The sequence below is a fragment of the Gigantopelta aegis genome, chromosome 3 (assembly GCF_016097555.1).
Source record: "Gigantopelta aegis isolate Gae_Host chromosome 3, Gae_host_genome, whole genome shotgun sequence".
Classification (NCBI taxonomy): Eukaryota; Metazoa; Mollusca; class Gastropoda; order Neomphalida; family Peltospiridae; genus Gigantopelta; species Gigantopelta aegis.
The window spans coordinates 70,672,074-70,696,601 of NC_054701.1; the positions used below are offsets into that span (position 1 = coordinate 70,672,074).

At 37.6% G+C, this 24,528-nt stretch overlaps 2 protein-coding genes across 5 annotated transcripts in view; one reads left to right on the plus strand and one right to left on the minus strand.

The window, feature by feature from the left end:
• Positions 1-5,500, minus strand: part of LOC121369001 (leucine-rich repeat and WD repeat-containing protein 1-like) — a 26,069-nt gene extending 20,569 nt beyond the window's left edge. Inside the window, exon 1 of one of the 4 annotated variants that reach the window (XM_041493791.1) lies at positions 5,457-5,500. The gene's annotated coding sequence lies outside the window, so the exon portion shown is untranslated. Of the gene's footprint in view, positions 1-3,962; positions 4,109-4,753; positions 4,791-4,897; positions 5,026-5,456 lie in introns of those variants that run through there. The other 3 variants (XM_041493788.1, XM_041493789.1, XM_041493790.1) reach the window with 3 other exon arrangements.
• LOC121369004 (alpha-ketoglutarate-dependent dioxygenase alkB homolog 4-like) lies at positions 5,043-13,514 on the plus strand. Its single transcript, XM_041493794.1, has 3 exons — positions 5,043-5,224; positions 11,690-11,902; positions 12,512-13,514. The coding sequence occupies exons 1-3, from the start codon at positions 5,120-5,122 to the stop codon at positions 13,016-13,018; spliced, it is 825 nt and encodes a 274-aa protein (XP_041349728.1). The 5' UTR covers positions 5,043-5,119; the 3' UTR covers positions 13,019-13,514.
• The last annotated feature ends 11,014 nt before the right edge of the window (positions 13,515-24,528 follow it).

Below are 24,528 nucleotides of genomic sequence, written 5' to 3' on the forward strand. Positions count from 1 at the left end.
AGAAGGATATATCTATGATATATATGACTGGGGAAAATATTACATTCTACCCTTTAGATCTGTCAAAAGCACAACATTATCTTGGTTTCAGTATAAAATCATACACTGAATTCTTACAACTAACAAATTTCTAAGTATGATTAATTATATTGATTCCAATGCCTGTAGTTTTTGCAACATATCACCTGAAACCATACAACACCTATTTGAATGTAGTTTAGTACATTCTCTGTGGGAAGCAATAGAAGAATGGATAAGAAATGAAACTGGAATTAATATTACTCTAAGCAAAAGTTGATGCTGCAGCCAACAAAAAAGTTATACCTATACTTCATCTTTTTAGTTTGTACATGTATTGTGAAGGTAAGACAAAAATCGCCAGACTTGGCAACATCAGGATAAACAATGTTGTTGACAGTATGGTCACGGTTATAAAAGTATATTTATATGAATATTGTATGAGAACATTCTTTTTTTGCACAACGACAGTTCAATTAATTAGGATTTTATGCACTTATTTTGATGATAAAAACACTTAAAACAAGTAAATATCATTGATTTCATAAATTAACAGTCTTTCATTAGTAGTATTTGATATACATATCATTTATTAGTTGTATAAGTGAACTGAACAAAAAGTCACGTCCTGGCTCATACTGAAATTTTAAAAAGTGAATGTTACATCATAAAGAATATTTTTTTAGTAAATTGCTACACTGCATTTAGAAATAGACTGGATATTGTATTAAACAGTGTCTTTCAATAAGCAAACATTCTATCAGGAGAGCAGAGTTTTGGAATTTACTGCAGTGTTAAAAGGGAACCAGACATTTCGCCCCCCAGCCAGTTCGCCCCACTTTTTGCCAGTTCGCCCCAAGTCTTACGCCAGTTCGCCCCCACCCCAAATGCATAGATATATTTAGATATGACAGGAAATCGAAACTGATATTTTTTAAAGAGGAAGAACAGCCATGACAGATTTCGCAAAGACAAATAAAAAAACTAAATCAGGTAAGTATAATTGGTTTAAACACGTTCTTAAAATGAAAGGTGAAACTCAATTTAACTTACGTGGGGGAGGTAAGTTTCAGGTGGGCAGGATTTAAAATAAACCCAATCAGTAAATACGTAAGAGAAGAAGGAACGGTGTTCACAAGTTATCGCGCTATACATATATCGGCGTAATCATGGTACTTTGATGTCGGTTGAAGGTGTTTGTCGCTTTGATTCGTAATGACAACGTGGCCTCATCTTGATATTCACTGTAGCCTTTGTTCTACCTGTAATTGTTATAACAAGTTTGAAACACACACACCTGCGGTCAAGTGAACCGTAATAGTGCATTAATTACTTAATCCTTCGAAAACAAGGATGAACTTAGGTTATATTTAAACAAACCCAAGCCAATTGAGTAATTGAGATTAAGTTTCTTAACGATTTGAAATGGCATAAAACCTGTATCCCTGGCGAATGTAATTCATTAGCACTAGTGAATTTTATTGCAAAATGGCGGAATCTTGCATCACATGCCTTTGCACTGTACGCCCACGCCAGGAAGCTCTTCAATGTGACACTTGCAACAGATGGAATCACTGAGTTTGCGGGACAGGTAAACTTTCTTTTTATTTACATGTCTTGTGATCAATATATATACATACAACCCATACCTACCAAATATTGGCCATATATTACACAGATATTGGGGAATTCTCGAACAGTCAAGTAAACTCAACATACTAGCACAAAGTAAACCAATTGTTGCTTTTAAAAGACCACATAATCTTAAAGACATGCTTGTTCATTCTAAACTACAATCTAATGATGATAATAAAAAGCACTCTGCATTAAAATGTGGTAAAAGTAAATGTAAAAATGACAAATTCCTTGAAGAAAAAACGCACTTTGAAAGCAGTCAAACTGGACGCGTTTATCCCATAAAACATACTATGACATGCTGTTCTTCAAACGTAATTTATCTTATCACTTGCACAAAATGTAGTATGCAATATGTAGGACAAACAGGGGGTAAGATGTCTTTACGTATGAATGGACATCGTAGCGACATCAATTTATATCCTAGCAAATCTACATTGGTTAATACCCACTTTAATACGAATTATCATTCCATATCTAACTTTTCTTTTATGCCTATTGAACAAGTATTTAGCAGTGATGAACATCATCGACTAGTTAGAGAAACTTTTTGGATACACGAACTGAGAACCAAAACGCCACATGGCCTTAATGATAACGTTATATTTCATGTAAACACATCTTAGGCATTCAGTAACGTTATAAATATCCAATGTAGTACAGTGACATTACTTTGTGTTTCCATGTTCCATAATTAATTAAATAATCTTGTCTTTATAGTAATTTAACAAATTGCTATAAAATGCATTTATACACTTATTATTACCTTTTTCTATTTAAAATGTGACATTGTTCTTTAAAATTTCAATACGTTCAGTTAGTGGTCTAATGTCTGTTTTGACGGCTACTTTTCAATGCATTAACCTGCTGTTTTTAGACTACTGTTGTATCTACGCAGATCCTGTACAAATTGATAAAACAATATTACAATAATGGAAATGAGTGTATAAAAAATAATCTGTTTGTCTCAATGACGTCAGGATGAGAATGACGTCAGGATGACGTTACGTCATCTTATTGTTAATTTGAAAAAGGCAATATGCCGAAACATGTAATTATTAAATAACTGAACTGTTGGTAGTAGTTTTATTATTATATTTTTTCAAAATGTAATTTTGTTATATATTATATATATATATATATATATATATATATATATATATATATATATATATATATATATATATATATATATTATTTTAATGTTGGGATATATTAATAATTAAATGCCGAAATGCTCCATAACATAACATAAGTTTTCCTACATATAAAAAGATATCTGTATACATGCGGTTAAATAAAATGCCGCATAAAATTCGCTATAATGGTTCTGTATCGTTAGCTAATACAACATATTACTAAAAGTTACGATATACAATTTATGTTATTTTATTTTATCAATTCCATCATTTCCATAGGAGTGTCAAGGATTATGTACAGAGAGGTAGTCCGTGGAATATGCCAGATAGACTGGTGGTGTAATGAATGCGGTGTTCCCGACGATGCTTCCCGCAATGACGGTGACGAGGCTGACGGTAGAACACCTGATGATACGTCTTTTGACGTATCACATCGATCATTTACTCGACCAGAGCTAGTAATGGAGAAGTAAGATTTATTCAGTTATTCTATTCTGGTCAGTATAAATTATAAAGTGCTGTTATATTTACTTATTTATTTCACTTAATGATTATGTAGTAATTTCAGTGCCTTTTTTTTTTTTGTTCTATGGAAGAACACCCCCGAATTGACATTGGCATCGATGATGAGGAGCCATCTACGCTAACGTTCCAAATTATAGATTACGGAACCAAACGAAACAAAAAGAAATTGACAGATTCCAGTGGACATGGCTACAACATAAAGGTAAAACAATTTTTTTTTAAAGGAAACATGAAATAATTTTCATCTTTCAAATATATATATTGCTTCAGTTGCTTCTTTTATTAACTGTTTAAATACTTTAGTTAAGGATCCATGCAATTACTGATATGTATATGGGTGTATGTTTTCAGCGCACACGAAATGAAAAAACAGATTGGCAGTGCACCGTCAGAAGCAAAATTATGAGATGTCCAGCTACAGTTGTACAGTATGGCGAGCAATTCGTGGCAGGACCATCCGAACATTGTCACCCTGCCGCGGACATTGCGGTTAAAATTAAAGCGGAGGTATTTAAAACAAAAAAATGTTATACTGATCTCTATATATTTAGATGGAATATATGCATAATATCTGCAATATGTCGTATGAAATAAAATCTCATGAAATAAAACCTCTTTGTGAATTAACATTAACATTTGTTTTACATTTGTTTCAGATAAAGCAGAAAGTCATGGATCATGTGTTCATGCCGGCTGGTACTATTGTAGACGATACCCTTCTACAACTTGGAGATCCCAATGCTCCCGAAACAAGTCGCCCTAAACAGGAGAATCTACTGCGAATGGTCAACCGCACCAGACAACGTCTGCGTCCTGATGATCCAACAGATCTGGACTTTGCGGTATGTGGCAGATGAATCAATTCTCACACACTCTGGGGGGCGAAATGTCATGAATCCGTTAAAAAAGTGATGTCCATTTTCTTCACGTCCTGGCACATTTTATTTTTCACTTTAAGTCTTTTTTTTTTACAAAAACAAAATTAGGCCAGACATGCTTATACTACTATATATGTAATGAGTCTATAAATAATAAAACTGCAATTTCATTTAGAAAGGATTTTTAGTGAAGGAGATCATAAGTCAGAATGTCACGTCCTGGCTTAAATAATTACCATCACCATGGAATGGCCCATAAACAATTGTTCGTTACGCAATCTTGTACAGGGCGACATAGCACAGTCAGGAAAACTAGTGATACATTAATAATTGAAGGGATAGTACATTTTTAAACGGAATAGTGTTTTTTGAAATTCACTATTCCGATTGTATTCCTTTGGGATAGTGGTAAAAAAATTAATTTTCAACCCCTGACAATGTAGGCCTACATAAAAATAATAATAATTACAAACTATAATAAATATAATTATTTGGTCGGAACGAAACGGCTCGGTCAAACGGGATTTAGGGCGAACGAGACTAAGGGTGAAAGTTTACGGTTTGTGGATCCACGTATCGAATCGACAAAAGTCGATTTCCGCTTACATTGTTACAATAAGTTACGTGTAATCCGGGTACCTTTTGATTTGTATTCCCTATATTGAATCGAACCCACCCACCCCATACATTTTTTTTCATTACCTCTATGTACTGTATACGGCCTTTAACTAATGGTATTCAAATGGTTTAATTTTTAACAAAATTGGTCGTCTTTTAAGAGAAACCACATTCCCGCCGAAGTATTCAAAACATCCGGTTTTACCGGAAGTGTGACAAAATTGACATCCGGTTTTACTAAAAATATACAAATTAGGGATTGATATGATGATAACGTTCGTATTTGGTTTTTCATTTGTGTGACGAATGGATTTGTTATTGCCTAAAAATAATGTCTGTGCATGTAAAGGAATCCGAACGTGTCTGTCGTGTGAAACAAATAAAATGCCTCTCTTGCAAGATAACATAGCTGTGAGTGTTTGTAGCGGTATTAATGTTTTAAGGGTTGCTAGTCACTTCGTACCATGGTCATTTCGTACCATAGTCATTTCGTACCTAATTTGGTCATTTCGTACCTTGGTCATTTCGTACCATTGCAAAAAGTCATTTCGTACCTTGGTCATTTCGTACCATTGCAAAAAGTCATTTCGTACCCTATTGTCCGAACCAAATTGTTAACAACTACAAAAAATTACTCTCCTACCTTTAATTGCCGTTAGATTTCCTCCAAAGCTTGTCCAGACACAAATTGAAAAAAAACCCACTACAAATATACAGATTCCACACACGAGACTGCAACGATGTCGCCGATATTGTCTTTGCTGAGATTGCATAGGAAAAAATACATGCAGTTTTCTGCCGTCTGCCATGTTGCTTGTTTATGGAATACTCTTCAAGAGGGGTGAAAGCCTCCAAAGTATGTGACACAATTAATATGAAATCGATGTTCTCTAGTGGTATCATTAAAATAATAATAATAAATTTTTTTTTAAAAATAAATAAATGTTATGACGTTGTTAGGTTAAGTCCTATCCTTTCACCCCTCTTGAAGAATATTCCATAAAAAGTCAAAATGGCAGCTGATACAAAATTACATGCTTTTTCCCTATGCACTCTCAGCGAAGTCGATATTGGTGACATGGTTAGCATCTGGTATGTGGAATCTGTGTCATTGTAATGGTTTTTTCAAGATTTGTGTCTGGACAAACTTTGGAGGAAATCTAACGGCAATTAAAGGTAGGAGAGTAATTTTTCGTAGTTGTTAACAATTTGGTTCGGACAATAGTCATTTCGTACCTTGGTTATTTCATACCATAACTGAAAGTCATATCAAATTTGTGGTTAATTTAAGGGATATTTTATCAGCAAAAGACTAAAAATTATTGCCACTTTGTATAAACATTAGCAATTGGCTAATTTGGCAATCAGTAAGGTAGTTAATGTTTTAATGGCTGTTATTGTTTATTTCTTAAACAAATAAGATGCAAATAAGCAAGTTTGAAAAGAAGACCTAATAAATAAATAATATTTTGTTGGTCCATTATATTGTTTTGTTGTTTTTAACTAATTATCTGGAGCCATTTCACACAAAATCGAAGTTGGCAGTTAGTAGTAAATACCATATACGGCTCTTGTCAGGTAAAATGGAAATAACAGTTGACAGGTATTATGGGTATCAATAACAATATGCTGCACAATAACGTGTTCTGGTTTTCAAACTGTCAAAATAAAGTTTTAAAACAAAACCCACTGCTTTTATGCTATAGTCAATTCATTGTCTATATACTGGAATGAAATGACTAGGGTACGAAATGACTGGGGTACGAAATGACTTTTCACAATGGTACGAAATGACTAGGGTACGAAATGACTTTTTGCAATGGTACGAAATGACTAGGGTATGAAATGACTTTTTGCAATGGTACGAAATAACTAGGGTACGAAATGACCAGGCAGCATGGTACGATATGACTTGGGTACGAAGTGACTATGATTTGTTTTAAGTGTTTAGGTCGTTTCGCCCTTATTCCCGATCGCCCCGTGTCGTATCGCCCCCATACCGGGTCGTTTCGCCCTCTATACAAGGACGTTTTGCCCTCATGTTTATGTTTGTGAATGATGAATAAATTTGTTTACGTGACTAGTTTGCAAATCAGATATAGGTTATCAATTTGGAATGTAGGGCAATTGCTCACCGGACAATACCTCACCGGACAGTACCTCACCGGACAATTGCTCACTGGACAATTGCTCACCAATAAAGTGAGAAATAGGACAATTGCTCACCTTTAGGTTTTTTTTATTAATAAAATTTTATTTATTATTTTATTAATAAAAAATAACAGAATTTTTAGAAGGCATTGGAGTTAGGTAATCGTGGTCACCTTTGATATTTTTTCTTTTGTTAATAAAAAAGAACATAAAACATAGAATTTCTAAAGGCACAACTTCAAAGTTGTGTTAATTACACAATTCACTTAATTAAAGTTTTTGAGTTACTTTTTAGCCTTTAATCATTACTCTGTTGAACTGATGTGCTGAACTTGTTTAAAATATAGCTGATTTAGAATTAATTTTTGTTATTTTATTTAAAGGTGTTTAATAAACTGAGGTTACCATATCCACTGATAATACAGAGATTCCCACTCCCACCCAACCATTTACACACATTTCAACCTAAAATAAAATTTTATTGATAAAAAAAATCAGCAATTTTGGTGAGCAATTGTCCGGTGAGGTATTGTCCGTACTCCATCAATTTGTAACCCTTTATCAACCATAAACACCATTTTAAAGCATTATTATGTGCAATATTTTAAAGAACCCCTACCCTCACACCATCCCAGTTCCTACGGGCCTGATGTATTGTCGATAGAACATATTAGTTATAAAGTGCTTTGGTGTGTGTGTGAGGGGGGTGGGGGGCGCTTTTTTGCAAAAATTTTGAAATTGGCCTCTGTAATATCCATTGACGTGTCATGTTTACATCTATGCTGAAGAAGATTTATGATGAAATATTAAAAGGTCCATTTGCTTCAGTTTACATTTAAATACATGTATGCAGTTTTCTGTTGTCTGCCATTTTGGGTTTTTTTAATGGAATACTCTTCAAGAGGGGTGAAAGACTAAAATATTAATATAAAATCAATGATCTCTAGTGGTATCTTTAAACAATCAAATAATATTAATAATAATAAAATAATATGATGTCATCACATTTGCATTTATATCATAACATGTTATTACATTCAACGGTTGTTAGATTAAGTCATATCCTTTCACCCCTCTTGTAGAATATTCCATAAAAAGTCAAAATAGCAGCCGGCACAAAATTACATACTTTTTCCCCTTAGTATGCGATCTCAGCGAAGTTGATACAGGTGACATGGTTATCATCTAGTATGTGGAATCCATGCCATTGTAATTGTTTTTTCAAGATTTCTGTCTGGACAAAATGTGGGTAAAATCTAACGAAAAATAAAGGTAGGAGCAATTTATTGTAGTTGTCCACAATTTGTTTCGGACTTTACGTTTAAGTCTACAACCTTGTTGCCTGTTAGGTGACTATTACGACAAAATTATGGGTAAAATTATTTTTATATACCAAATTTTGCATACTAAAACCACCCTAATACATAGGGGCAAAATTACTAATAATGGAGGACGAAACGACTCATTCTAAGGGCGAAATGACTCAGGGTGAACGGGAATACGGGCGAAACAACTCGGGGTCAAATAGGAATAAGGGCGAAATGACCTGGATTCTTTGTAGCCAGTCTCCCGACTCATTGAATGATAATCCGAGTCATTGACATTCCAACGAATCACACATCTTTTTCACAGAGAATGCCTTTTTTCACCTATGGAATTTAATACAAGTTATTTATTTCTGAGCCGTTTTCTAAATTACAAAAAAAAAAAATGGTTTTGTTTTTGTTATTTCCAAAACACGTTTACTTTTTTTGTTCAAACCAAACTGAAATTATTTACGAAATATTTTTATATGGGAATGGGACGGACTATAGACACCCACTCCTCACTCCTTAATGTAAAATGTGGGTTATGTCAATGTTACATCAATGCTGGAGAGAATAGTCTAGAATTTATGATCACAGTGATATTCCATATTGTTGGAGATAAGTTTGAAGGGAGCAGGTCAACTCGCCCCAAAACCTACTCGCCCCACACCTTTTAGTTAACTCATATCATTACCATTTTATTAATTAATATACCAATATTTTAAGCAGTAATGTGCATTTAATATTCTTGAATATGCACACAAGTCAAAAAGAAAAAGAAAGAAATGTTTTATTTAATGACACACTCAACACATTTTATTTACAGTTATATGGTGTCAGACATATGGTTAAGGACCACACAGATATTGAGAGAGGAAACCCGCTGTCGCTACTTCGTGCGCTACTCTTTTCGATTACTAGCAAGGGATCTTTTATATGCACCATCCCACAGACAGGATAATACATACTAGTGTTTTCCCTAGCTTATTTTAGCATGGTGCAGCACCATGCCTCAATAGTCTAGCACCATCTTGTAATCAGCACCATGCTGCCCTGAGATTAAACAAGCCTTTTTCACAAATTAATTCTAAAATTACCTTTATAAAACACCCAAAAAGGTATTATTAATTAATAAAATATGCCTTTTATATCTTTTGCCATTCATTTATTAAAGCAAGCACGTAAATTGCATTAATGTTTATTTCAATTAATTTTTGTTTATTTTTAATGAAAAAAAAGTGCCCTGAAAATGGTGAAAATGCCCCAAAAGTGTTTGGTCTACCATACCAAGCAGTTGGTGAATTTTATTTTAGTTTGGTAAAATAATTACATGCAATAATTGACATTTTTTAGAAAATAACTGACAATTTCTGCAATGTTTGAAGTTTAATAGATAATTTGCCGAATTGTTTTACTCACCCAGAGCTAGCCCTGCTGCACACCAATCGAGTCCAAAAGCAGGGCTAGCTCTGGGTGTGTAGAAAAGCAGGGCTAGCTCTGAGTGTGTAGAAAAGCAGGGCTAGCTCTGGGTGTGTAGAAAAGCAGGGCTAGCTCTGGGTGTGTAGAAAAGCAGGGCTAGCTCTGGGTGTGTAGAAAATTTCGCCAAATTTATCCATTAAACTCTAAAAATTGCAGAAACCCACCCATCATTTTCAAGAAAATATCAACTGATCATTACATGAAATTCTTTCAAATTCAAATAAAATTTGCCAGTTGTGTTTCGCAATTGGTGAATTTGGTGAGTGCCAGAGCTAGCCCAGAAAAGCCTTGCCTGATCATTCCTACAAAGGGACAGACCGTAGTTTTTAAACACTACAGCATATGTTTCACTATTAGAGCCATTTATGATCACTGAAATCAAACATTACTTATATTTTATTCTTTAGATTATCCATTTTTAAAAATGCACATGCATCCGAGAAATATCGGTTTATTGATTCAAGTTCTGATCTACTTTTAAGGATATTTTGTTTTAACGTCACAGACTCTTCTTTCACTCTATTGTAACTTTATTCAAATGAGTTACAGGTTTGTAAATTAACTAAACTTAGTATCCATTTTTTACAGGTTAAAACTAGAGTATGCGCCTTTAAGGAAATAAGGGACAAACTCACAAACGTTAAAATATGCTTGACAGTTCATTGTAATAGATTGTTATTTATTCGATATTAGGATCACCCCAATGTAAAACCATTTAATAAGTGGTTGTAATAACGGAGATTCACTAATATTATTAAATAAAATGACACCAAAGTTGTAGATGTCCATTTTTAATTTTATCACAATTATGGACAGTAAAGTTTGGGGCGAGTTGTTCAACCAGTGGGGTGAGTTGACCAAACATGGGGGTGAGTTGGTTTTGGGGCGAGTTGACCTGCATTCAGTTTGAAGACATCTGGGGCGAGTTCAGCCTAACTGAGCAGAAAAACATCCATTAGTCTGGTTTATGCACTTCACTGTAAACCAAATGGCCAAGTCGGGGATCAATAAAATAGATTCTGAATGATATTGAAATGTTAGCTGGCTGAACTTGGGGCTGATTGGCTGTTCCATGCCTAGAGGTGCCACGATTAATTGTGGATCATGATATACATTGTTTTAGACCCACAGTTCATTGCACTGTTTTTTAATTTGAGTTCTGCGGTTTACTTTAAAAAAAATTAAATGATACATCAGGTTCATAGCTTGCACTTTGCTGGTGATATGTTAAGACATTTTGACCATTCACAAACTGTTCACAGCACTTAATTCTACTGCATATGACATGTGGCTATTCCAGACCCTGGTCACCCAACACAAAGTTTTAAAAAGTAATATGTTTATATATATATATATATATATATATATATATATATATATATATATATATATATATATATATATATATACTATCGGCGGATTGATCACAGAGGTCAGTCCATATTTTAAATTTTTATGGTCCTGGCCAAAACATTTGCAGGATTCGAATGAGACCTACATTTTTAATCATTGCCAAAATTAGTGCAAAACTGATGTTTTTGCAGTTATGAAAGTGTTTTTCCCAAGTCACACAATATTATTTGGATTAGTCCAAGTATTTATAACAATATTTATTTATTTATTTCAACTTATTTTCGAGCTTATATCCAATTAAGGTTCAAGCACACTGTCCTGGGTACACAACTCGGCTATCTGTCCAGGACAGTGGATTGGTGGTTAGTGATTGAAAAGAGGGTGTAGTACATGGTCTTACACCTACCTATTGAGTTGTTAAAACTCGCTCTGGGTGGGAGCCAGTACCAGGATGTGAACCCTGTACCTACCAGCCTTATGTCCGATGATTTAACCACGACACCACCGTAACCAGTTATAACAATGGGAGTATTTGCAGATAGGAATTATTATATAACGTACATAAACAAATTAATTCTTATTTCAGAAAAGTGGTTTGGTCTATAGATATTGTCATCACTGCTGCAAAGCCTTTGCTGACAGCGATCACACAAGTCATCCCGATCACAAAGGTGACAGTGTTCCATTAGAAGGAGTTGTCATCTGTGAAGACTTCATCAGCAGTGAGGAAGAGGACAGACTTGTTTCTAAAATCTATGAGACGCCATTTGTAGACTCACAGTCTGGCAGGAGGAAACAGGTATTCTGTTCAAAGTCATGCTTGTTACTCTTCCTACATGTATGTGGTAAATGATAAATGATTGCGTTACCTAAAAATAACAAACTTTAAAAACGTAAAGTACAAAATGTTATTACTTATGTACACTATTTATATATGTTTATATGTTCTGGAATATATTGTATTACATCATAGGGGAATCAAAAGTTTTGATATATTAGACAGACCATTTACATGTATGTGTGGTTTTAACTTTTTGTTCTAGTATTTGGTGTGAAACTTAATTACCATTTTATTAGTCCCCTACCTGCATGTCCAACTGTAGGTTTCATCTCCGTCCGTCTCCGTCCGTCTGTCCCACTTAAAGTTTTCTGGACATTTTTCCTACAATTCCTCAAGATATTGAGCTGAAATTTTATGTATAGTTTTATCATTAACTGTTACAGATTATGTTTGAATTTATGGCGATAATATCCATTTTGGGCAGAGTTATGGCCTTGAAATTAAGGGATAAAAATATTGTTATGCTCAGTAGGGGACATGTATTGCTTTAGCAGGACTCTCAGATTGCTTTTTTACTTATTATCCTCACCTCTTTTTAATATTTTGCAGTAATTTGTTTTTCTTTAGGATTATGGACCCAAAGTTAATTTCAAGAAGCAAAAGGTTAAAACTGAGGTATTCAGTGGTCTTCCTCAATTCAGCCAGTTTATCTACGAACGGATGACATCTATCAGTGCTCTTGCCAGGTTTGCTCCAGTGGAGTTATGCAATTTGGAATATGATGCCAGTAGGGGAGCTTCCATTGACCCTCACTTTGATGACTTCTGGCTGTGGGGAGAAAGACTTGTCACTGTTAACTTACTGTCAGACTCCATTCTCTGTTTTACAAGAGATGACAAGCCAGATGTTGAAATTCATGTGCTGATGCCAAGGAGGTCTCTGATCGTGGTAGCTGGAGAAGCCAGATACAGGTGGAAACATGGGATTCATAGAAGTGACATAAATGGCAGACGGATAGCCATGACATTCAGAGAGTTATCTAATGAATTTAAAGATGGTGGAACGAAAGAACAATTTGGAAAGCAGCTTGTTGACCTTGCATTGACCTTTGGAGGTCGGGCTGTGGGATCTTGATGCTTTTATGTTCTAGATTTTACAGTTTTTAAATATATCTTAAAAGGAAAATTAAGAGGTGCATAAGTACAATCAGTGAATTTTTCTTACAAGTGTATATTTTTTTATGATAGGAAATCAATAGCAGTATACAATTAGGCAGTATTTAATTGCTGGTCGAATGCATATGAATATCAATAATTTAAACCTATGCCCCCACTCGCACCTCGGTGATACATCTTTTTTTTCCTCACCGCCTTTTATATTTGCCTGTCGCCCAGTGACTAATAGACAGTGGTTGTCCCCCAATATAAAATCCTGGCTATGGCAATAAATCACGGATATGCATCAGTACATTGTTGCAGATTACAATGCTGGTTTCTTTCTTTAAGCTTTAAAAATATATACTTAACTCCAAAAGAAACGCGAATACGTAGATTGGAGGTTTTGAGTGCACTCATTGAAATACGTCCCAAAGTTCTTAAAATAATCGTTTCTATGAAAAACTTAAACAATTCGTAAAGATGAGATTTCATGTTATTGACATGTTAAAAATCGAGGTCGCATTGTCATTTGAAATGTCAAGGCCATGGCGCTTCTTCAATGGCGTCACATGCCACTCAAACATGTCCACTAATAGCGGGTGTGTCCGCCATTGCTGGCCATGACCGCTGCACACCTACCCATGGAGAGGAAGAGGTTCCTGATGAAGGCCCTGGGCACGTTGTTGTAGGTGTCCACGACGGCCTGGCGGAGCTGCTGCTGTGTCACCACGGGAGCAGGGCGTTGGTTCATCATGCGCTGAACCTCGTCCCACAAGTGCTCGATGGGGTTCAGATCCGGGCTTAAAGCTGGCCAGTCCATTGTGATGATGTTGTGCTGTGCCAGGAATGCCTGGGTGGCCCGTGCCGTGTGTGGCCCGTGCCGTGTGTGGCCCGTGCCGTGTGTGGCCTGGCGTTGTCGTGCTGGTAAACCATCTGACGGTGACCCGCGAAAAAAGGCACCACCACAGGCGTGAGCACTTCGTCGATGTAGCGCTGTGCTGTGACGCCCCTGCCGCGTCCTCGGCCGTTGTTGTCGAAGATGACAGGTTGTACACGACGTCCCCAGGATATGGCACCCCACAGCATGACGGAAGGCCCTCCCCAACGGTCCCTCTCCATAACACACGCATCTGTGAAGCGCTCACCTCGACGCCTCCACACCCTCATACGACCGTCGGCCCTATCTAAGCAGTAGCGGCTTTCGTCGGAGAAGACGATGTTCTGCCACTGTCGATGCAGAACAGCACATGTTGTGTCGTGCAAGGCGGTGTCGCTGTGTGAGACGTTGTCCAATGTACGGTCGACGACAGTTCAGATGGATGGCGATCAGACGACGTCGTACCGTGGTGTAGGAAACGGGGCGGTTGTGGGTTCCCACTGTCTGCCGGGCTGTTGTGGTGGCTGGTACGAACCGATCACGCATGTGAGTTCGGACGATGTAACGGTCCTGGCGCTGTGACGTCACTCTGGGACGGCCGCTACGTGGACGGTCGACGACGTTGTTGTTCTGTAGAAATCGGTCTATGAGACGGTAGATTGTCGAGACATGGACACCGAAAGCACGTGCAACCTGCCTGGCATCCATTCCGGCCTCCAAATTCCCCAAAGCTCTATGTCTGGAATCAGCGTTAAGTCGTAGCATCGTTGTATCGCTACTCGTAAAATGAGTTGAACATTGCTGTCTGGCGTTTCTTTTATACCCAGGCCTGGTAGTGTTTCACGTGCAATTCGCATCTTTCATGATCCACCCGTTTTGCATTCCAGATCGATTTTGGTCGTCAATTTCAGCACGTGCGTGACGTCACACTGTACTCGTTTTTTTCATGCGTTATGTGGAATTGGATACGCTGACAAGATGGCTATTGGTCAACTTAATCGATTTGTACATAGTTTATTCAAATGTGGGTTTTTTAATATTTTAAAATTTTCGCGTTTCTTTTGGAGTTAATATATATATATATATACTTATTAGAAGCACTTCAAAATGCTTTCGAGCATCTTGATTATAAATGTTTTGCTATTTAATAAGAGTAATCTAATTATTTATATGGCAGCAGTGGGTTTCCTCTTTTACACTGTTGACTTAAGTGTCAGAATGAGTGTATGATGAACACCAAATAATCAGTGTTTTAAAATGTCTTTTGTCCACTTGTTGCAGGCTCATTTCAGTTGAAATAAAAGTTATTTTAACTATTCGTTGCATCTCTGTACTAAATTTCTTTTCTGTAAAAAAAAGAAGAAAGTGCAATAACTTGTAACTGTGTCACTACATAATTTGCACGTGACATCCATATGTGCATATGTTGTAAAGTAACCCGCATGTACTCAGTTATAGGTACATGTACATTTGTATGATAATATGTAACATGTATGACACTATGTAAGTGATCAGCTTTTAATGTGTCAGGCAACAGACTAAAATGATGTTGTGGTTTTGTTCATGTTAGGGTATGTGTAAAGTATACATGTCGATTTTTTTTTTTATGTACTTGATTTATTTACATCTAGTTTAGAAGGTCTGACCAAATGTGATCTTTATTGGTGTTATGACCTTCAAACCCACTGACAAGTTTCTTGAACTGACATACAATGCAAGGTGAACCAAATGGGATTTAGCTAATTTATGAATGTCTTTCATCTCTTTGGTTTCTTGCATTTCATCCAGAACCATTTAATGGGTACTGTTTCCCACAAACACAAAGCATCTGTCCTAAAGTATTTTATCATGTTTGGCCTTTTTAGCCTGCCATGCATGGCAGGACGAGTTAGTAGGTTACTGACACAGACGCTTGAGACAAGCAGGTTGCACTTTTAGTGCACAACAATTACAAGTTTGTGCATGTAACTTGTATCTACAATTACATGGAATACTGATGATAGAATCTGGCAGTTACTAGGCCCGTGTGAACCGAGCGGTTGGAGGGGAGCTAAGCCCCTCCACCCCACAGGTCCAAAGCATTTACTCTCGTTTATTCTACTGTATTTATACTTGTGTGTGTGTGCGTGTGCGTGTGTGTGTGCGGGCGTGCGTGCGCGCACGCACACTCAAATGTTTGTGCCACTCCACTATAGCGTGTGCCAGACATGCACATTCAGTGGGGTGTAGACTGTTGCGAGCGAAATTTAAGGGTGAGGGCGGTTGAGTCATGCTCCCCAGAAAATATATTGGAAACAAGTGCTGGAGTAACCCCACACGTGTGCTCCCTACCTATCGTTCTTACGGGCCTGCTTGCTGTTACATTTATTTGTTAGAAGCATGAATGGATATATATCTACGTTCACACGGTGTCTGGTTGGATGGATCGATGTACATGAGTAGATTACCTACTCAGCCGTAGCTATATTTATTGTTTGCTAAGGTTTTACTTCAATACTGGCATGCAGCCACCAAAGGAAGTATAAAAAAACTGGCCTTTTAAAGACAAATGACTACTTATTACAGGTGGCCGCTAGAACAGGTTTGACTCCGTATAAATGCGACATGTTACCATTTGTAATGGATTATGATGGACAGGTACAGTACATGTTGGTAAATAGAGGCGGATCTAAGGGAGTGGGGCAGGGGCCCGCCCCCCCCCCCCTCCTAAATTTTGCGATAGTTATACTTTTATTATATATTAATTTTCATTTTTTTTACGATCCCCCTCTAAACCTCCCCCAAAATTCCCGTGGCATTCCACCTCATGTCACTGGGGCTTCCCCTAAATGGATTTTCTGGATCCGCCACTGGTAAACAATCACCCCACTCCTTTTGCCTGTTTCACTGTTACTGACTGAGGGCTGATGTCTGCAGTGAAAAAAAAAAACTGCGACTGCTCATAGTATAGTCTGATTGGCGATGGATACAATGCAAGCTGAAGATTGCCAAAAGCGAAACAATTCTGTTATATTGGGTATTCAATTAACATACCCATGGGTACGTTCCTATGAAAACAAATTAACTGGCAATAATAAACAGCACCATGCCAATACACGATGCTTGGCAGCGTTCAGTCTGCGATATATAAAACTGCGGAGTTTAATATTTTTTATACCAAATTATAATTAAATGCATATGTTTACAAAACATTCATTGTTGTCTTAGAAAATTGTCCCCAAAAACAATTCATCGAAATGTGTATGTTCGGTCCAACGTGTTGATAGCGGCACATACCTTATAGGTTTGCATACAGCCGCTTATGTTTCTGGTTACCTTGTTTATTCTTCCTCATATTGTAAAAGATCCCTTGCTACTAATTGAAAAATGTAGCAGGTTTCCTCTCTAAGACTGACTGTTAAAATGACCAAATATTTGACATCCAATAGCCGATGATTAATTAATCAATTTGCTTTAGTGGTGTCGTTAAACAAAAACATATTTTAAAACATATTTTCTTCCTCATACATGTATGTGTTAGAATGTTTGCCCACTGTATCAAAATGATTCTGCTGCATGGTTTAGTTTGTGATGAGAATCAGGTGAGGAATAATTGGGCGAAAGAATACGTACATGGAGTGTGATAGATCGTAGGATCGACCCTAACCACTTTAACATACTTGTGTGATATTATGTCACTGGTCCTATGAGTCTGATTCTAGCGCTACCCGAAAACGTTTGTTTGACGAAAGGTCACTGCTAGATCTTACTTTTTAAGACTGAAAATGCTTTCTGATTGTTTGTTCAATATTATTGTCTTTGTGAATGGGATGTTGCTCAATGGATTACATCAGTGGCCTAGGATGTAATGAGTTGTGGGTATGGGTGCCAAGGGTCAGCACGATAATTTTGGCAACCAGCTTCACTGAGACCTCGTTTAACTAACATGACGATCTTTACCTAGGTTAGCAACAAAAACATACATTCGAGATGCTGTGTCGAGGGTTTGTAGCAGCTACCCCTGCTGGCCCGGTGCAAAGCCGGCCTGGCTGAAACGACCCTCCAGCTTGCACTCACACCCTCTTCAGTCGATACATAGGAATTTCGAGTTTTAAACAGTACTTCTTGAATTGCCGTTATATCAGAAGTATTTGGCATGAGTTTCGTGTGTCAACAAAAGTTCACGAACAAAAGATGTCATTCATTGTCAGTGAAATGATGTTTTAGTGGTACTTTTATTTACTATTTAAACTTCCATGTCTGCTTTCTAGATGATACTAATTGCTCAGTACCACAGATTTGAGTATTTTGCATTGCATTGCATCAGTGTAGTTTAGCATTTGGTATGGAAAGTCTCGCGGATCATCTACGGCAATAGCCTGAAAATTAATGCGAAGATGGACACATCCTAGAGAGAACCGTTTCATGTAAGTACTAGCATTTAATCAACACCATTTGACGTTGTCATGTATAGCATGGTTTTCATATAATGTGGAAGCACCAATATATAAGACATATTATGTGACCCTACCACCATCCCCACCGTGTGCTATTAACAAATTTTTTGTGGTATTTTACTATTTTATTTAATAAAAAAAATAAAGTTTGTTTTGTTTAGCGACACCACTGGAGCACATTGATTAATCATCGGCTATTAGATGTCAAACATTTTTATTTAATAAATGCACATGTACTTGATAAATAAAGTTTATGATTAGTTTCTTGTAACGATATTTTGTATAAAATGATCCAAACAGAAACTGGTGCAAATTTCCTTTTTAGTCTATAGGGGTGGGGTGGGTTACAGGTTTAGTATTTTCGGAAGAAACTGAATGTATTGTGCTTTTTTTAATTGAGGTGTATAAAGTCTAGTCTAATACACACATACACACGCGCGCGCGCGCACACACACACACACACACACACACATACTCTCACACACACACATACACACACACTCTCTCTCTCTCTCTCTCTCTCTCTCTCTCTCTCTCTCTCTCTCTCTCTCTCTCTCTCTCTCTCTCTCTCTCTCTCTCTCTCTCTCTCTCACACACACACACACACACGCGCACATGCATGTCCAACAGCTGATTGACGACCCCTGCACGTAGGTCATTGGTATAGCGCTCACCTGATGAGCGGTCGGTTTAGGATCGATCCTCGTCGGTGGACCCATAGGGGGTATTTCACGTTTCAGCCAGTGCACCACGACTGGTATATCAAATGCCGTGGTATGTGCTGTTCTGTCTGTGGGATGGTATATATAAAAAAATCCCTTGCTACTAATGGAAAAATTAAGTGAGTTTCTTCTCTAAGACTATACGTCACGATTCATTATTTACATCCAATAGCCGTAGATTAATAAAGCAATGTGCTCTAGTGGTATCGTTAAACAAAACAAACTTTAACTTTAACCTTTTCAAAAGCATATCGAGGTGCAGTGAAATATAAATAAGTTTTAATGCCTTCCCGAGTACATTTTAATGCACGACTATTGAATCGAGCCTCAAACCTGTTATTGGAAGGAAGGAAAGAAATGTTTTATTTAACGACACACTCAACACATTTTAATTACGGTTATATGGTGTCGAACATATGGTTACGGACCACACAGATATAGAGAGGAAACCCGCTGTCGCCACTTCATGGGCTACTCTTTTCTATTAGCAGCAAGGGATCTTTTATATGCACCATCCCACAGACAGAATAACACATACCACGGCCTTTTATATACCAGTAGTGGTGCACTGGCTGGAGCGAGAAATAGCCCAATGGGCCCACTGACGGGGATCGATCCCAAACCGACCGCGCATCAAGCGAACGCTTTACCACTGGGCTACTCCCCCCCCCCCCCCCACCCAACCTGTTATTGGCGACGTTGAGATCAAGATTCTCAGTGAGACAATTGCACCCTTGCCAATTACAATCAATAGTCCCATCCTACGCAAATGTTGTTTTATTTTTGAATTTTGAATTTGTTTTATATTATTATTATTTAAAAAAAAAAAAAATTCAGTTTAGTTTGACGTAAGAAGAAAAGTAAAAAAAAAAATTGAAAATATTTTTTTTTTCTTTTTTTTTTCTTCTTTCTTTTTTTGTGTGCAATTTAGAAAACGATCTGGTCAGAAATAAATAACTTGTAATAAATTCCATAATATGAAAAAGGCGTTTCCTGTGGGAAGGACTGTAGGGATGTAATATGTCTCTTTGCTACGGACAGAACAGCATAGGTCACGGCCTTTGAAGAGCATTTGTTATAACTGGAAACTGTTCCAATCCAGTGAACCAACAAGACGGGGATCCAGGACGTGTATTGCGCCTCATCGTAATTGAGGCCAGCAAAATCAAATGTTTAGCAATTTGATACTGTTAACAAACTGACAAATCGTTTACTTCCTCGTCGTAAATGACACAGATGCCATAAAACATATAGGCTCATTAAATGGAAAATAATACAGTTGATTAATATGACTCGAAATAACTATTAATGAGCCTGTTAAAAGCAGTTAAACACTATCAGTATGTCGAGCACGTTTATAGCATTTACCGTATACATGTCAGTGTATATATACTCTTCAAAAAAAGAAACGCAAAAGGGTACAAATGGGTTATAACTCCGATTTTATGTTTCCTACCGGTTCATGCTTTGTGAATATAAGGTCATTGCATGTCCCAAACACATTCCCACGGTTACATTCGATAAAACGCAGCTACTGTACAATAAAGTTCCAAAATGTGAATATTCGCAAAAACGCAGCCACGTGCAAACCATGTCACCACTGCACGTGCGTTGTCTGCACATGCAACATGAACACCGACAGTATAAAAGTGCAGGGTGTTCGCTTGCCTGGCCTCTGTATCTGGCCGACAGTTGACAATCCAGGACATGCCACGTCTCAGTGAACCGCAGAGAAACAATGCCATCGGCCGACTAGACGCAGGCAAATCCAGAACGGCCGTTGCCAGGGCATTCCATGTGTCCCCAAGCACCATCTCCAGACTGTGGGACCGTTACCAGCAACATGGATCAACACGTGACCTCCCTAGATCCGGTCGACCACGGGTCACTACCCCCGGGCAGGACCGCTACATCCGGGTACGCCACCTTCGGGAACGATTGACTACTGCCACCTCCACAGCCGCAGCAATACCAGGTTTGCGCAGGATATCCGACCAGACCGTACGGAACCGCCTACGTGAGGTAGGAATTCGTGCCAGACGTCCAGTTCGAGGTGTCATCTTAACACCACAACACCGTCGACTCCGACTGCAGTGGTGCCAGATTCATCGACAATGGCCTCAACTGCGATGGAGACAGGTGTGGTTCAGTGATGAGTCCCGATTTCTGCTCCGACGTCATGATGGAAGATGTCGCGTGTATAGGCGTCGTGGTGAACGTTATGCGGCAAACTGCGTGCAGGAAGTGGACAGATTCGGCGGGGGTAGTGTCATGGTGTGGGCAGCCATCTCACACACTGGCAGAACTGACCTGGTCCACGTGCAGGGCAACCTGAATGCACAGGGCTACATTGACAAGATCCTCCGGCCACACATCGTTCCAGTTATGGCCAACGCCAACGCAGTGTTCCAAAATGACAACGCCAGGCCTCACACAGCACGTCTCACAACGGCTTTCCTACAGAACAACAACATTAATGTCCTTCCTTGGCCATCGAAATCACCGGATTTGAACCCAATTGAGCATCTATGGGACGAGTTGGACCGACGCCTCCGACAGCGACAACCACAGCCCCAGACCCTGCCCGAGCTGGCAGCAGCCTTGCAGGCCGAGTGGGCCACCATCCCCCGGGACGTCATCCGTACTCTGGTTGCTTCAATGGGCAGGCGGTGCCAGGCAGTTGTCAACACACGCGGAGGCCACACCCGGTATTGACTCCAGATGACCTTGACCTTGGCGGTGTGTCCTATCACTTACTCACAATGGACTAGAGTGAATTGTGAACAATCCTGCAACATTTGGTAATTATCGGACTCACCATTCAATAATTAAATCAATTCTCCAAATGTTACGACAATGTGGTTTTGCGTTTCTTCTTTTGAAGAGTATATATAAACCATTGTTGCTGCTACTGGATCAAGAAAAGGGGGTGGGCAGATGCCCCCTTGCCCCCCCCCCCCCCCCTTCCTACGCCAGTGCATGCACAGGCATTAGCTATGTATATGCACCCACAAGATTCAGGTAAACGTGCTTATATCAAATTAAATGTTCGAGGCCAGAGATTGTATCCAAAGCAAGAAAGGGATGGGGCAGGGGAGTGAACACTAGCAAAACAAAACAAAAATATCAACAACAATAAATTGAGACATCTGCTAATTTCGAGACTTTTATTTTTTTATTTATTATTGTTATTAATGGGTGAGAATGGGTGAGAGTCCACAGACATACGGCTACACGCCATTTCTAATATGCTTCTTTCACTAGATGATTTTCAGTTGCACGTTCACCCTCAATATGATATATTACGATGTTACTGCATGCTGAAAAGATACAGGCGTCTGAAAAACAGTCTGATGTATGTTTCTTGCCCAGAGCCACAACGTATTATTTCGTTCAATAAAGGAAAGGAAAATAACAAAGTATAATATAATATTTTAAACTTCGGCTATGGTTTCTAAAGAGAAAGAAGAAGAAAGAGAGCTACGTCAACCAAAAAAGCAACAAGGGATCTTTTATATGCATTGTCCCGTAGATAAGACAGTACATACCATGGCCTTTGATGTACCAGCCATGGTCAATGGTTGGGACGGGAAAAGCATGAGTAAATAAAATACAATTCAATAATTATGGCAGCCACCTCGATGGATCCAATCAGGTGATTGGATTTTTTTTTTCTCGTTCCAGTCAGTGCACCACGACTAGACACAGGCCGTGGTATGTGCTTTCCTGTCTGTGATAAAGTGCATATAAAAGATCCCTTGCTGCATTAAGAAAAATGTAGCGGGTTTCCTGTGATGACTATGTGTCATATTTACCAAATGTTTGACATCCAATAGCCGATGATTAATTAATCAATGTACTCTAGTGGTGTCGTTAAACAAAACAAACTCAGATGATCACTCAACAACTGAGCTACGTCCCGTCCCTTGACATATTGCTGAAGATACTAAATAAAAAAAATGAAACAATGCAGGATAACACATACCATTAAAATACCACAAACTCTCGAACAAGTCAAATAAACATGTCAGACACCAAAATAGCCGTGATTTAAAATGTGCTAAGGTGTTGTTTTCTTTCCTTTCATTCAATTTCCTTTTTCTTCCTGTTATTTCTGTTCTAATTTTAAAAAATTGCTTTCATTATTTTTTTAGTTGAGTCATTGTTACACGATTACCACTGTGATTCGAGTTCGTAACGATAACTGTTCGTTTATCGATGTTGACACACAGAATTGCTTTTGTCTCAACAAACTGAGACTGACAAATTACCGGACTCGGATTACAAATGTAATCTTGAAATCCCGAGATGCCAGCTAAAACATCGAATCTCTATGGTGACGCTTGAGTTTAATATGATTTAACCCGAATTAAAATAGATAATGTTCTAAAATTTTTGTAACATATGCTGACTACTGAGGCTGGTTTGCAAATAATTCTCTGTCTCTCCCAAAGATTAAAAAGACAAAAACACAATGGTTTTAGTATATATTTTTTTTTATCTTAAAAAAATTAAAAATAAAAATAAAATAAACAAACAAAGATAATCTAGAATATCATAATAGGTGACCAAACTAAGCCGTCTTTTATTTTATTATTAGAGTTGAATTACATTTTCTTCTTTCGATGACAACAGTGCATAATTATACATATAATGTAAAACAAAGAAGAAATAAAAGCAACAACAACAAAAAAGAAAGAAGAAAGAAAAAAAAAACCCCCCAAAAAAAAAAAAACAGTTGAGTATAATTTTGATTTACATAGATAATAATACACGAGTGGCCGTTAGATACCATTTATCTCACAACGAGTTGTTTTAAAATGTATCTAACTAACGAAAGTAAGTTTGATACGTTTTTAAACAACGAGTTGTGAGATAAATGGTGTCTAATGGACACGAATGTATTATTCTATTTCTTACATATCCTAAAAAAACCCAGGTTTTAAGCAAATTTTTACATCTTTATTGACTAAAAGATATTTACAACCCTCTGCGCTTGTAACTGACTTATTCGTCACAGACATATGATTGCCAGTTTAACTATACGTCACAGTGTCATCGATTTCCACCGTGCTGTTTTTTTATTGGACGTATGGCATTGGTGACCTGGTCATCACCTAAGAGCAGCCACTAAGAGTAAGACACTTCAGTAACAGTTCACATGCTATCTTGGCTGTTTCATGTGCTAAACATGAGATATAAATGTGCTTATCAAATTTAAAAGTGTCATATTTGGTTATTTTACACGATTTTGTGATAAATAACTACAAATTAATCCACCCCACATAATGTATTTGCATAGCTAACTGAAGAATAATAAAATTGTAATTGTCTCGTCACTTGGCGTAAACAGTAGTTGCCTCAAGAATCCTTGACGAAAAATATAAACTACATAAACAAATATTTACCACGTAGGCCCTACCTATTAAAATGGCAACCAAAATATCTGGAG

Excerpts from the sequence above, each read along its gene's own strand:
- LOC121369004 (XM_041493794.1), top strand. The coding sequence starts at position 5,120 with ATGGATTTGTTATTGCCTAAAAATAATGTCTGTGCATGTAAAGGAATC. Across the intron at positions 5,225-11,689 it reads TCTTGCAAGATAACATAGCT|AAAAGTGGTTTGGTCTATAG; the intron begins GTGAGTGTTTGT and ends TTCTTATTTCAG. Across the intron at positions 11,903-12,511 it reads AGTCTGGCAGGAGGAAACAG|GATTATGGACCCAAAGTTAA; the intron begins GTATTCTGTTCA and ends GTTTTTCTTTAG.